At 38.7% G+C, this 13484-nt stretch overlaps 1 protein-coding gene across 1 annotated transcript in view; it reads right to left on the bottom strand.

Annotated features, from left to right (window-relative positions):
- Window positions 1–13484, bottom strand: part of ARFGEF1 (ADP ribosylation factor guanine nucleotide exchange factor 1) — an 83845-nt gene that overhangs the window by 5308 nt on the left and 65053 nt on the right. Inside the window, exons 23-34 of the mRNA XM_042840080.1 lie at window positions 12066–12156; window positions 10873–10913; window positions 10599–10768; window positions 9848–9999; window positions 9498–9670; window positions 8370–8530; window positions 7640–7770; window positions 6213–6342; window positions 5164–5299; window positions 4938–5076; window positions 789–858; window positions 6–135 (exon numbers count right to left, since the gene is read on the bottom strand). Of these exons, the coding sequence (XP_042696014.1) occupies window positions 6–135; window positions 789–858; window positions 4938–5076; window positions 5164–5299; window positions 6213–6342; window positions 7640–7770; window positions 8370–8530; window positions 9498–9670; window positions 9848–9999; window positions 10599–10768; window positions 10873–10913; window positions 12066–12156 (1524 nt within the window). The remainder of the gene's footprint in view (window positions 1–5; window positions 136–788; window positions 859–4937; window positions 5077–5163; window positions 5300–6212; window positions 6343–7639; window positions 7771–8369; window positions 8531–9497; window positions 9671–9847; window positions 10000–10598; window positions 10769–10872; window positions 10914–12065; window positions 12157–13484) is intronic.

Raw genomic sequence — 13484 nt, 5'->3', positions numbered from 1 at the left:
CGCACTTGCTGTTGATCTGGCTTTGCTCACTTCTTCACTTCCTGTGGGCACTGCAGTGGGTTGATGTGGACGTCCATCTGAGGATCTCGGTTGAACAGTATCATGAATATCTACAGATTTCTGGGAGATTGTATCCTATAAAGAAACCCCAAAAATTACTTACAGAGTACTTCTGTGACCTAATCATCAATAGCAGTGAGCTTCTTACACAGCAAGTCAATGAGTAGTATTTTGGATATTTCTTTTTCTACATCAGCTGAAGGTTACAATCACAGAATGGCTTGCATTGGAAGGGACCCCAACAATCATCAAGTTCCAACCCTTCTGCCACAGGCAGGGCCACCAACCTCCAGGTCTGGTACCAGACCAGGCTGCCCAGGGCCGCATCCAACCTGGCCTTGAACACCTGTAGGGATGGAGCATGCACAAGCTCCATAGGCAGCCTGCTCCAGCACCTCACCACTCTCATAGTAAAGAACTTCCCTCTTAAATCCAACCTAAATCTTCTCTTCCCCAACTTAAAACCATTTCTCCTTGTCCTGCTGTTATCTACCCTTGTAAAGCACTTACTCCCCTCCTGTTTGTAGGCTCCCTTTAGGTCCTGGAAGGCTGCAATGAGGTCACCCCGCAGTCTTCTTTTCTCCAGGCTAAACAAGCCCAGCTCCCTCAGCCTGTCTTTGTAGGAGAGGTGCTCCAGCCCTCTGATCATCTCTGCAGCCCTCCTCTGGACCTGACATATTTGTACCGAACGCTTGCAAGCTTTTTAAAGTATTAACTTGGCAGCTTACCAGTTTTTCTTTTGCATCAGATGGTGATACAGGGACAAAAGCCCCACTGACCGGCTTCCAAGTCAGCAGCCTTGAAAAGGCAAAACCAGTAACAAATAAATTAGTAAGCATAAAAGAACACTCAAAACTGATACTCTAGCAGGCAAACCACTCTAATAAGGTGGCTGGTTTGTTTTCAAAGTTAAGGAAGCAAAACCTAAGAAGTGGATATAGACAACTTTGTAAATTAATAAACTTATTTCACTTTTAAGGAGTAAAATAGATACATTTTGTTCTTTCATACGTATTGAAAAATTTCAGTATCTTTGTTGTTTTTTTTTTTAAACTTCTGCATTTCTGCCAATTGCCTGATTGGACAACTAGATTCTGTTCTAGGCAGAATATCAGTACTTTAGTGTCACCAGCCAGCCTCATTCTCTCATACTGCCTTAAGCTGTCCTCAGAACATGGACTGAATTTATCCACCCCAGGCCAAGTCAACATGCTGTGAAGATCCTCTGCCATTCTCTATTTGGGATATGTGCCAGCATTAAGGTTCTATTTACACTTAAAAGTGGACATTTCCACTTAAAATTCAACATATCCATGTCAGTTCATTGCTGTTATGAGGCAACAAGACAGTGATGACAGTACTTCTGATCTCTCTCCTGCTATTTTCCTATTGCATGCAGCTGTCTCAAGGCTCTGTGCCTTAAACACTTAAAGGTTTTATCAACTGCAGTTTATGGAGGCTGTTTGTGCCTGACAACAATTGAAGGAGCTCAGGTTAAATAACTTAAGTGGGCAAACCATTGCTTGGTCCACCACAAGTATTGCTAGAAAGAAAATTAAAGTTATTGGTCATTGTTTGCATCTCAAACTATTTAGGAGGCATTTATGGAGTAAGGCCTCAATCTGAATGAAGCAACCCCTGATGAACATTTTTGTCTGCATTTCTTAAGTAAGATCTTCCCAAAACTGTAAAGGATCCTAACTTGACACATCACTGGTCTCCATACAACTGAAATAAGACAAATCACAGCAAATGAAAAGATAAAATCTAGAAGCATGTAGCGAGGCACCAAAGCAGAGCAAATAATTGAATTGGTTCTTGAAAGCTACCAGGACACAAGCTGCAGATTATTCTGGATCACAGGTTAAGTCTTGACAGCCAAAAATAAGTTAGACTAGGCTTAAAATGCCATCTGCTAACGGGGACATTAGAATGAGTCAACACAGCCAGCTCATCACAAGTTGTGCTAGGAACCAATTCACCAGAACAAGAGGGCATTCACTCTGACTTTCTGCCAGGAAAGCTCAGAAAGAAGAAAAGAAACTCGTACAAAGTTTCCACTAAAAGTATGAATAAATATCTGTGTATCATAATCACTTTTTTTTTTCTCCATATGAAAAATTCAGCTTTATTAAGACTTCAGCTTTAATAGAACACATTAAGGACAAGAGAGTATTTTTTAAGTAGCCCGGTGAGTGCTCAGAAAAAAGCAAGCCACAGGAAAGAAGACTGATTATATCTGCTCAAGGGAACACTTGGGTATAAAATCCAAGCGTGATTTACTTAGCTCTGCAGAAATTAGGAAGTTTCCAGCAATGAAAGAAGGGATAACATAATGGAATTTCCTAAAGAAGGTTTAGAAAGATTTCAAGAGATGGGAAATAAAAAATGGAAATTTGTGGAAGGAAATAATGCCTATTTTTCCATCATCTAGCTAGAGGCAACAAGAGTATTTTGAATGTGTCTAAGGATTAGGATATCCCGTGTGCTGCTCTGAAGCAGTTTCTGGTATATGACTGCAATACTACCCACAAGCATATGCTTTGATCTTATGTGGAAAGGGAAGCTCGTGTTCTGCTAGAAAATGTTCTGCTTTCGAATTATGGGACGTCCTAAGTCAGGGCTAATTTAATTGGATTTTTATTCCCAGAAATATGATTTCAATTTTTAATTTTGGCAGTTACCAAAATGCAGACAAGTTCCTGGCCCCCTGATGTTACAGCTTTATTTTAATAATAATTCCTACCCACTCATGTAGACAAGTAGGTGAGGTAGTTATATATGGATTAACTTAGGTTTCTTCAGGTCAGAACCAAGTGTTGCCCAGAACCAAATGCTAAAAACTAGCTCACAGACATAGAACAAGTCCTAATGTAGCAATCCAGCATCATCAGGCTTGAAAATAAGAAGTGTTTCAACTCAGTGGTGGTGGAGTAAGAACTAAAAAAGAAAATCTAGGCTCAGACAATGCTGGAAGTGGTTTCTTGTTACACTGCTCTATGATCACAGAATCACAGAATCATAGGGGTTGGAAGGGAGCTCCAGAGATCATTGAGTCCAACCCCCTGCCAAAGCAGGTTCCCTACACCAGGTCGCACAGGTAGGCATCCAGGCAGGTCTTGAACATCTCCAGAGAAGGAGACTCCACCACCTCCCTGGGCAGCCTGTTCCAGTGCTCCGTCACCTCACTGTAAAGAAGTTCTTGCGCACATTTGTGTGGAACTTCCTATGCTGCAGTTTCTGGCCGTTTCCCCTTGTCCTGTCTCCACACACTGCTGAAAAGAGTCTGGCCTCACCACTGTGGCCCCCACACCTCAGATATTTATAAACCTGGATTAGATCCCCTCCCAGCTGTCTTTTCTCAAGGCTGAACAGACCCAGTTCACTCAGCCTTTCCTCATAGGAGAGATGCTCCAGGCCCTTCACCATCTTTGTGGCCCTCCACTGGACTCTTTCTAAGAGATCCTTGTCTTTTTTGTACTGGGGAGCCCAGAACTGGACGCAGTACTCCAGATGAGGCCTCACCAGGGCAGAGTAGAGGGGGAGGATCACCTCCCTCGACCTGCTGCCATGCTCTTTTTAATGCACCCCAGGATGCCATTGGCCCTCTTGGCTACAAGGGCACACTGCTGGCTCATGGCCAACCTGTCGCCCACCAGGACACCCAGGTCCCTCTCTGCAGAGCTCCTCTCCAGCAGCTCATCCCCCAGCCTGTATTTGTGCATGCAATTATTCCTCCCTAGATGCAAGACTCTACACTTGCTTTTGTTGAACCTCATCCGGTTTCTTACTGCCCAGCTCTCCAGCCTGTCCAGGTCTTGCTGAATGGCAGCACAGCCTTCAGGCGTGTCAGCCAATCCTCCCAACTTCGTATCATCAGCAAACTTGCTGAGGGTGGCCATTATCCCCTCATCAAGGTCACTGATGAAGATGTTGAACAAGACTGGACCCAGCACAGACCCCTGAGGAACACCGCTGGTTACAGGTCTCCAACAGGACTCTGCACCACCAACGACGACCCTCTGTGCTCTGCCAGTCAGCCAGTTCTCAACCCACCTCACTGTCCACTCATCTATCCCATACTTCCTCAGCTTTGTTATAAGGATCTCGCGGGAGACAGTATCAAAAGCCTTGCTGAAATCAAGGTAGACTACATCCACTGCTCTCCCCCTATCCACCTAGCCAGAGACAGCATCATAGAAGGCCACCAGGTTGGTCAAGCACGACCTCCCCCTGGTGACTACTCCTCATAACCTCCTTCTGTTCCAGCTGTCTGGAGATGGCATCCAGCACGAGCTGTTCCATCACCTTTCAGGGACAGAGGTGAGGCTGACATATATGATATATATGATGTGTACATATAATGTACTAACTTAGAATAGTACAGCTTCACTCTTAGAAAACTCACACAGGAAAAACACCACAAAGGGAAAGAGCATTACAAAGCATATATATAGATCTTCTTGAGAAGATTAGGACTCAAAAAAACCAACCAAAAAATACGATGTATGCTAACAGACTTAAATCTGTAAGGTAACTGCAGCATTGTAACTAGTATTTTTTGAAGAAAAATTGACTGTGGGGAAAAAAAAATAGATATGTAATTACAAATTGCAAGATCAGCCCACTGGTTGCATTCTTCTATTAAAAAGACCGACTGAAAAAGCAGACAGTACTTCTCAAAAGAGCAACTGTTCTGATACCGCATAAAGCTACAGGTCACAGATACCATATCCCACAGATGGTATTTCTAATTATCATTTACAACACAGTAAAAGTAAATCCAGCACCTAACAGCTATATGTAACAGTTTGAAACCAGTATCTGCCATCCAGCTAAACAATGTTACGAAAGTGAAGTATTAACAGTCCTCTTACGCATGAGGAATTGTAGTTTTGAAGATGTCCAGCATGCAAGTGCAAGTTTTATCCCAGATTTCCAGGGTAAACTTTTCGCCATTTAGGATGACAACATTCTCCAAACAGTTTGTACCAGAGCGTGCCAGTTGTTCATTGTCTGGAAAAGAAAAATAGGGCATTTGTTTATTTGCTTGCAACACAGTAAGATGTCAGCATTGTTTAACATAATTTGGTACAGTCCTACCTTGCTGCACACACCAGTAGAGCTGTGCAAATATATCGTCCAGGAGAACATCACTAAGTACTTCCAGATACTGTGTGAATACATCACATATTGCATAAAGTGCATGGTTGCAAGTAGTTGTCATCCATTCAGCTTTCTAAGAAGGTTAAAAGGAAAAAAAAAAAAGATAGCAACTTGGTTTAAGATGAAGCTTTTAAGATACATCTTCCTGCAGGTATATAAACACATTTATTCAATTTGGATTGCTTTAGAGTGACATGTCATTCCTTTCTACCCCAGACTCCTCAAACTTAAAGCCCTCAAATTTTGCTTTGCTCATCAGCAGGTTTAACACAAACTATGGAAACAGACAGCTATCCCTAGAGACCAAGCTGCAGGACTAACAAGCGTTCATCCTCGTGGAGATGGAAAGCAAACTTAGCACACACCCTAGCTCAACAGTTTAACACCAAGTTAAGCTTTTCGTGTCTCTAAATATTTTCTAGATAACAAAAATGTAGAAAGCAAGAGTTGTCCTTCTATAGTCAGATGAAGCTTCCCAAACAGTTGACATTGCTAAGACAAGTAATTTAAACATAATTTACCCATCTCTGTTTCATTCATCTGGATAGTATCCACTTGCAGGGTCAAATGGCTGCACTGAAAGCACTGCTGTTTTTTACTTTCTAGTCATCAGAAAGTTTTGAACTAGCAGAACTAATTTCCCCTAATTGTGACTTCACTCCTGATTACAACTTGTTGCCATGAAATAATGTGCATCAGATCTGACATCATGTGTAAATGCTGAGGTTCTTGAAAACCCTGAATATACTGCATTTTATATTACCCTGCCACTGTCTGCAGCATAAACTACTGCTCCTTTTACATGCGTGGCTTAAAAATACGGGAAGAGTGACAATAAATCCAACAGAATGCTAATAAAATAAAGTAAGGAAAGCAGAAACACAGGTCAACGGTGCAATTTTCAAGGGATGTCTCAAGTGACTTGGTAATCATGTTTTCTATGTAAATTCTTTCTTTCTTTTTTCTTTCTTTCTTTCTTTTTTCACCTCAGTCTGCTGTTCTGGCAGTTTCATGTTGTCAAATATCCTGAAGACAATACGAAATAAATCCTGCCACCAGTGTTTTTCGTACGTATGGCCATATGTCTTCATTATCTCAAACATTACTGTTAAGCCCCTGAAATGAAGAGAGAACAACAATGTTAAGAGCATTGACATGCAATAGACCAGGTATGTCTGGACAGCAACAGCAAACTCAAATATTATGAAGAACATTTTATGTTGACCTGGTAAAGGTGTGTGCACCTCAGTCACATCAGTACACTATAATTAACTTTAAAAGCAGTTTGAAACATACTTTACAGTCATAGGCAATAGTGAGACAGTAGTGGCCATTTCAAATAGGATTACAGCTTATACGAAAGACCACAAAACCAAAGGAACAATTATTTCTATGTAAGAACTATGTATTTAGCACTAGAACTCCAACAGAACATGTCTTGTATGGGGAAAAAACACTTATTCAAGGAAAAGAAGGAGGTATTACATGAGATTGGAGTGCAACTTTGCTTTTTCAACTGTTTCTGCAATCCTCAACCAATGAATGCATCTTTGTGTAAGAAGAGCTTGTAAATCGTCAGGGTATGATACACAAGACACAAGGGGGCAGGCAGAACTGGAGTCACAATACTATCAAAAACAAAGGAAAATTCCAACAGAATTCAGCTGTTGGGTTCCACTAACACAAAATCTAGTCATTGCATGGAGCATTTTACATTTCCTTTAATCAAAAACCATCAGAAACGTGATACGAGGTCTACCCAGGTCAACCATGACAAATAATAAGATGGAATGTGTAACTAGCATATTTCGTAGAATGTAACATTACTAAGCTTACTAAGTCCTACATTTAAACTTACTACAGAAAAGAAGAGGATCAGTATTGCTACTAGAAAAAATACAGATTTTCTAGTATTAATCCAACAGAACATCTCATGTAAAAAGAAAAAAAGGCCTACTGATAGTTGACCTTCCACATCAAAATACTGTTTGATTGTTACATATTAGCAAAGTTAAATTTGAGTTTTACATACTACTATGTTCTATGCATAAACTGTCTCCACATCATCTAATGGTAAACATTGAACTGGCCTGTTTTAAATAATTTATGAGTTCAGTGATAAATCAACTGTTAATAATATACCTATTTCTAATCTTCAAGATTTTATAGTTACTCATCGTAAGCAAACACTGCAGATGTGCTTGAATATAACACTTCACATGTGAAGACAGAATTTCTACGTTCCAGCATCTACTTAAAAGGTGTTTTTAAAAAGTCTGCTCTTCCCATTGTGATACCACATATTAAATCCACAAGACATTTTATGCTAGTTACATTTATTAAGAGAGTTGTTTCTGTTTTTAAAGTGTAAAATAAGCCTTCTAGAATTTGAATTACAAACACTGATTGTTACCTGGTTCTTACATCTAATTTGCATCTATTGATGATACAGGATAATTCAAACAGAATTGGGAACCATCCTCTCACCCACACTCTGTCTTCAGGAGCTACATTCATATCATCACTTGTATATTCCTTGAAGGCCTTTAGAAGCAAACACAGTGTTATACAGAGCCAGTGCAATTCTTCACAAACAAAATACAAAATGGACTAGAAATAACAAGCTCTACTATACTAACGCTGGGCTAATACTACTGCATTAATATAATAGCTTGGTACCTCAGGTGAGTGAGAAAGTGAACTGGTTTTTGAAGTAATGCTTAGCATACTATGAAAACTCAAAAATAAACTAAATGATAGATTCAAACATTAGGTTTTGCATGCTGTTTGCTCTGAGTTCTGTTATGTCAAGACAGCACTGAAAGTAAGGATCTACCAAAATATAAGTAGATCAATCATTTTTGCTTATGTCATTATACACTAACATTTCTCAGTGCAAAGCAGATCCTGAGCTACGTTCTTCTCCGTCAACAGATGAACTAGGAAGACGGGATGCAAGACAGAGAGAAAAGAAATTTGTTGATAACTTTAAAACAAATGGCATTTTATACTCCTGTTCCTTCTGAATAAAGTATGTTTCTCACTAATCTCTGAAACTTGAAGCAAAGCCAACAAGATTAGCATTTTCACTTTATTAAAACACTGTTCATTAAAAAGCCCAATTTCATGAATACAGATTTTACCTGAGGTCTATCAGATACGTATTTTGCACAGTGGCGGATGAGGCGGATGGCTTCCATGCTGGTATCTGGAAATGCTGCATTGCAGGCAAATTCAGACAAGCACTTTACTGCATCCTGGAAAGAATCTATGGTTGCTGGGAAGTGTTTTTCAAACACGATTGCTGGCAAAAAAAAGTGTGAACAGAAGAAAAAGGTAATGTTTCAAAAATCTACTAATTCTAGTATGAACTAACTGTAAGAGAAGTCACAAGAGGTTGGTTCATCGACTGATGTTGTGAAAGGCTTGATTACTGAACAAAACTAAAACATCAATGCTCAACAAAAATAATCACTTTGAAAGCATTATAGTTTGAAAATCGCTGTCTAAAATAAATAAAGGTAGCACACAGCCTAAAGGAGATTACAAGTAAATGAGAATAGAGCAATAAGCCTACTGCTTAACATTAGGTCTGTGACTGGAGCTTCACAGGGCCACCTAAAGCAATGTGATTCATTTTCCCTCAGCAGTATGGTCCTTTGGTCTTGATTTTTAAATAGAAGGAATTTTGAAAGAATGGAACATTCAGAATAAAATGCTGAAAATGTTTCAGGAATTTGCAGATGCTGATAGAGAATAAGAGAGCCCTTTTGGCATTTAAAGTCTGAGCTCTAGACCAGAATGGAAAAAAAGCCAAAACCCAGCAGTTCTATCTATCTCAGCAGAGCTGCACACAAACACAATTCAGAAACAATGAGAAAGATAAGCAATCAACGTAACAGTAAAGTGACTGCACAGTTAGTTGTTATGTCTTTCTTCCCCTGGAAAAAATACATTTTGCTACACTAAAATGAAAAAGTACATATCAAAGAAAATAATCTAAGGCTTGACTGGTTTTATTACAGAAGACTGCAAGCAGTCAAATGTTTCATAAGACCTAAGGGGAAGACAGATGACAATGACCTGACTGAATTACAGCAGAAAGCATTTTACCAGAGGATTGTCTGTACAGTACATAACATATAACATGGTTTCCTGAAACATCCACTGAGCTTTTACTACGTAGAGTGTAGAACTAACAGAGAAACAAAGCTCCTCAGCCCGCAGTGTCACAGCCCGTTTCATTATGTTTGATCACCATCAATACTCACTGACAATGTGTCCTGTAGTCTGGAATGCAAGTTCCACTATACTTTCATCCTGATCTGAGGCAGCCAAATGAAAAACTGAAAAAATATTCTTCCAACCAGAACGGATGTTGGCAGCTTGGGAATTCACCATCTGCGCAATGCACCGAACAACCATGTCTCTAATGGTAGGGGACCTGAATGAAGAGGATAAACAGTAATTGTTTAAACTAAATTAATCAATTAGGATCATAGAATCACAGAATAGGATACTATTATTCTTCAGCAACTGATTTTACGAAGGCAACCTGAAACATTAACTGCAAAAGTTGGTGCTTATCATCCCAAGACACTGAGTTAATTTAAGTCATTACCTGTTTCTCTTCATTATATGTTCAAATGGTCTTAAGAAGTCCTTCTGAAATCGGAAATTCGCAAGTTCTCCTTTTTCTAAGAACTTCATTGATAACTGTCTTAATGAGTCAACTGCAAAAATAGCTACATCTTCATTGGGATTGCAGCCAACCTGACAACACAGAGTAGTAATTAAAGTAAGCTGGGATCAGAATTCTTATGGATTCAGCTTGCCTTTACATTTGATCATGGACAAGGGAGCAGTACTGGAAAATCAACAAAGTTAAACAGTAGCCAATTCTGTAAAACACGATCATTAATGTAATTCATTCATTCCTAACCAATTCCAACATTACATATAACTAGCATTTAAACTTTCTCAAAATAAACAAGCTGTGTACGAAGACTTCTACAAGCTGTATTGAAAACATGTAAATCTTCAAATCTACTTTTGTAGATTTGAGTAGAAAACAGCCTCTGATCAATCCCAAGCCTCATAAAACTCCCAAGCACACAGGCCACAGAACTAGAAGAAGCTAGTTCAAGACTCAAATCATTATAAATAATTTAATTTGTGCCCCTGCTTTTGCATTTTATTATCCTGTGCCCCTTTGCTTTACACATTTTTCAAGCTTTACATTTTTTGATATTTTAAACTACTTATGGCAAATGACACAAAATCAATATAATTCAGATGAGAATGCTTTCAGCAAATCTCTAAATAAAATTTGTATTAATAAATCAAGCAGCATAACAATTAACAGAGAATACCTTATTAAAATGATCTCCAATAACTTCCCAGATTCTAGACCACTGTAGCCTAATCCGACCCATGTTGTAGTAAGAAATCTCTACTATCTTTTGCAGGCTGAACATTCGAGGGTGAGTAGCAGACAGCAGTTCGTCCATAGATACAGCACAAAGCCAACGAACAAAATCCACTGTTAAATGAGCACAGATATTAATATAGCATTGTTCCAAGGTTTATCACAAAGATGCTTTGCAGTTTGCAGGGAAACAAATAAAAATGAAATATAAAACCTACCAATAGCGTTTCCATCCAATCTTGTAGATCCTGTAAATATTCTGTAAAGTAAAGTTTAAGACTTTATTACAATGTCCTAAGAAAGTATCTATTAACCACGTACTCAAGCATTTATAACCATCTAATGTTATCTATTCAATATTAAAAACTGTGAGAAAAGATTGAGCTGTGAAAATAAAAACAGAAGTACTTCAATTATTTCTAATATTTAAAAATTACTCCACACAATACATGGGCAGTAAGCACTGTTTCAAATTCTATCTGCTCCCTGACAATGACAGATGAATAACATCAGCAGCTTTATAAACTATGCAGGCCTCCTTCAAATGGATAAAGCAGCCTTCTCCAGAGTGCATGATTCCTACTTGCCATGACAAATAGATACTTGAAACACTTTCCATTATGAAGTGTGGAGAAACACAGCAAACCTAAAGAGCTATTATGTGTTTGACATTAAGCCCCTCCAGGTAGCTCAATGCTATTTTACTGCAAGGCAACTTTCACTGAACTGACATCGATCTTGTTGCTATACTCAATCACAGAAAGCCTGCAAGCCTTCGGAACACCGCTTTGCTCCAGGATTGTCAATTTTGACAACCATTTAGAAAATGATACTTTCTGATTTCTTATAAGCTGACACAGATAGATCCATTAAGACCTCAGTTCAGATTGGAATTCTGATGATGTGTACGAGGTCTTATCAAACCAGTTAATATAAATATGATTCAAAGAAGGCAACACTGAAATAACAGTGTTGATAATAACAGACAGCACCTACCTACTCTGGAGAAAAGCAAGAAATCGGTACCACATTTAAGAGGGAAGGGTTTTGTCTATCAGTAATGCTCCCTGTACAAAGGCAAAATAAGATTTGCTATTTGTTACCACATTTAGCAAATCAAAATTCACCAGATGGTGCAGCAGCCTCCATTCTGCAAATGACCAGTAATAATTTCACATCAGTAAAACAGACTTCTTGTCTGATCTTTATTCCTTCTTGCAAAAAAAAAAAAAATCTGCTCTTTTTAAGACAGAAGTGCAAAACCCCAAAGCACCCTTACATGGTAATATCTTTGTAGCGCCTTCCATGGCAAACTCATGGTAAATTAATAACTTCCTATCATCAGACTACTGAATCAAGTTTTAAAAACAAAAGGAATCTTGAGATGGCAAGAATAAATGTAATACAGTACCTGTCTACAGCAACAACAACACTTTGGGAGCTAGTTTCACCAATGGACTCTTGAATACTTGCTATCTGCTTCCAATCCACGTTTCCACCAACTGCAGTAAACAAGATGTGGAAGTGGATGACAGACAACAAAGAAAGGGCAGGGAAGAAAGGAAAAGTCATGTCACTACAATGTCATTATTTCTAATTCACAGTAAGGATATTATTACTTTCCCATCAAGAGTGAACTACTGCATAATATTCTGAAGATTCTCTATACATATACATACAAGCTCATTAGTGACATTAAACAGTCCCCATTTTGAACTTTTAGATAAATATAAACAAGAAAAAAATAATTCAGAAGCACAAGAACCACTTTTTTCTCTCCATCTTTAAATAGATCCGTGGTTATTCTGTTACTGGAAAGAAAAACTAGGACAGAGAACACTGGACAAAGGTGAACATTTCTCACTCTAAGAACCGCAAGCAAGTAAATCCATCCTGACAGGTTTCCTTCTAATCATTCACAGAGAAGAACTCCCATCAAAACTCCATCTCAAGTACAGCAAAATTATCACCCAACAACAGTGAGGAAAAAAGAAACAACTCCGGGAGATAGAAACTGTAAACAGCACCTGGAAAAGCTCACATTAAAACGCTAACTTCAGCGAGTAAGTTTCTCAGCTTTCCTGTAACTTCTGAGCTCCCCAGCATCAGGAAAAAAAACGACAACAATCTTACAATCACACTGGGTAGTTCTACCTACACTATATGCAAGCTTTTCCTCTTAAGGAGCCTATCAGAAAGGTAAAGAAAACAGAAGATTCAAAGAGAAGTGATTCTGTTTTCAGCTTTACAGGGACAGAGAAGTTTTTGCATTTCAGACTCTCTCTCAAAAGCCTGCCATTTAGTCTTGCTGTGCTCCGCAGATGGAGGAGGCTTGTGATGATGGCCATCAGATCCAGCTCAATAGGGCTATTTGAAAAATTTTTCTAAGACTTCGAATAACTTTTCAGCAGGCACGCATATACACAACCTTATTCTAGTATTTCAGCAACTTGTAATACTGTTGGATTTGATTAGAATTTTTATTTTAAGCATACAGATCAATTGCCAAGCTCAACTGGCTTGAATACAAGTAACATGGCAGCTAAGAAATGCACTGCTCTGTATGAGGTGAACTGGGAGAGGTATTTCAAAGTCAAACAATCCTATCCAATTCTGCCAGTTTACATAAAAACTTGTTATTACCAGAGGATTTATGATCAATGCTGCAAAGCTTGCACAGGCAGCTGATTTTTTTTTTAATATGCATTTCTATTCCAACATTTATGAGATCTTTTACAAGGAAAAGTCACTTACATAATTTTACTTTATGAAAAATGAATTCCTTAAACTCACATTGCCGTGGAGGACTTTCAGTTACCTAAAAGCCACA

This window comes from Centrocercus urophasianus, unplaced genomic scaffold (genome assembly GCF_019232065.1).
Source record: "Centrocercus urophasianus isolate 14NV4802_14NV808 unplaced genomic scaffold, USGS_Curo_1.0 seq_11, whole genome shotgun sequence".
NCBI lineage: Eukaryota > Metazoa > Chordata > Aves > Galliformes > Phasianidae > Centrocercus > Centrocercus urophasianus.
This window is presented reverse-complemented; position numbering and strand designations above follow the sequence as displayed.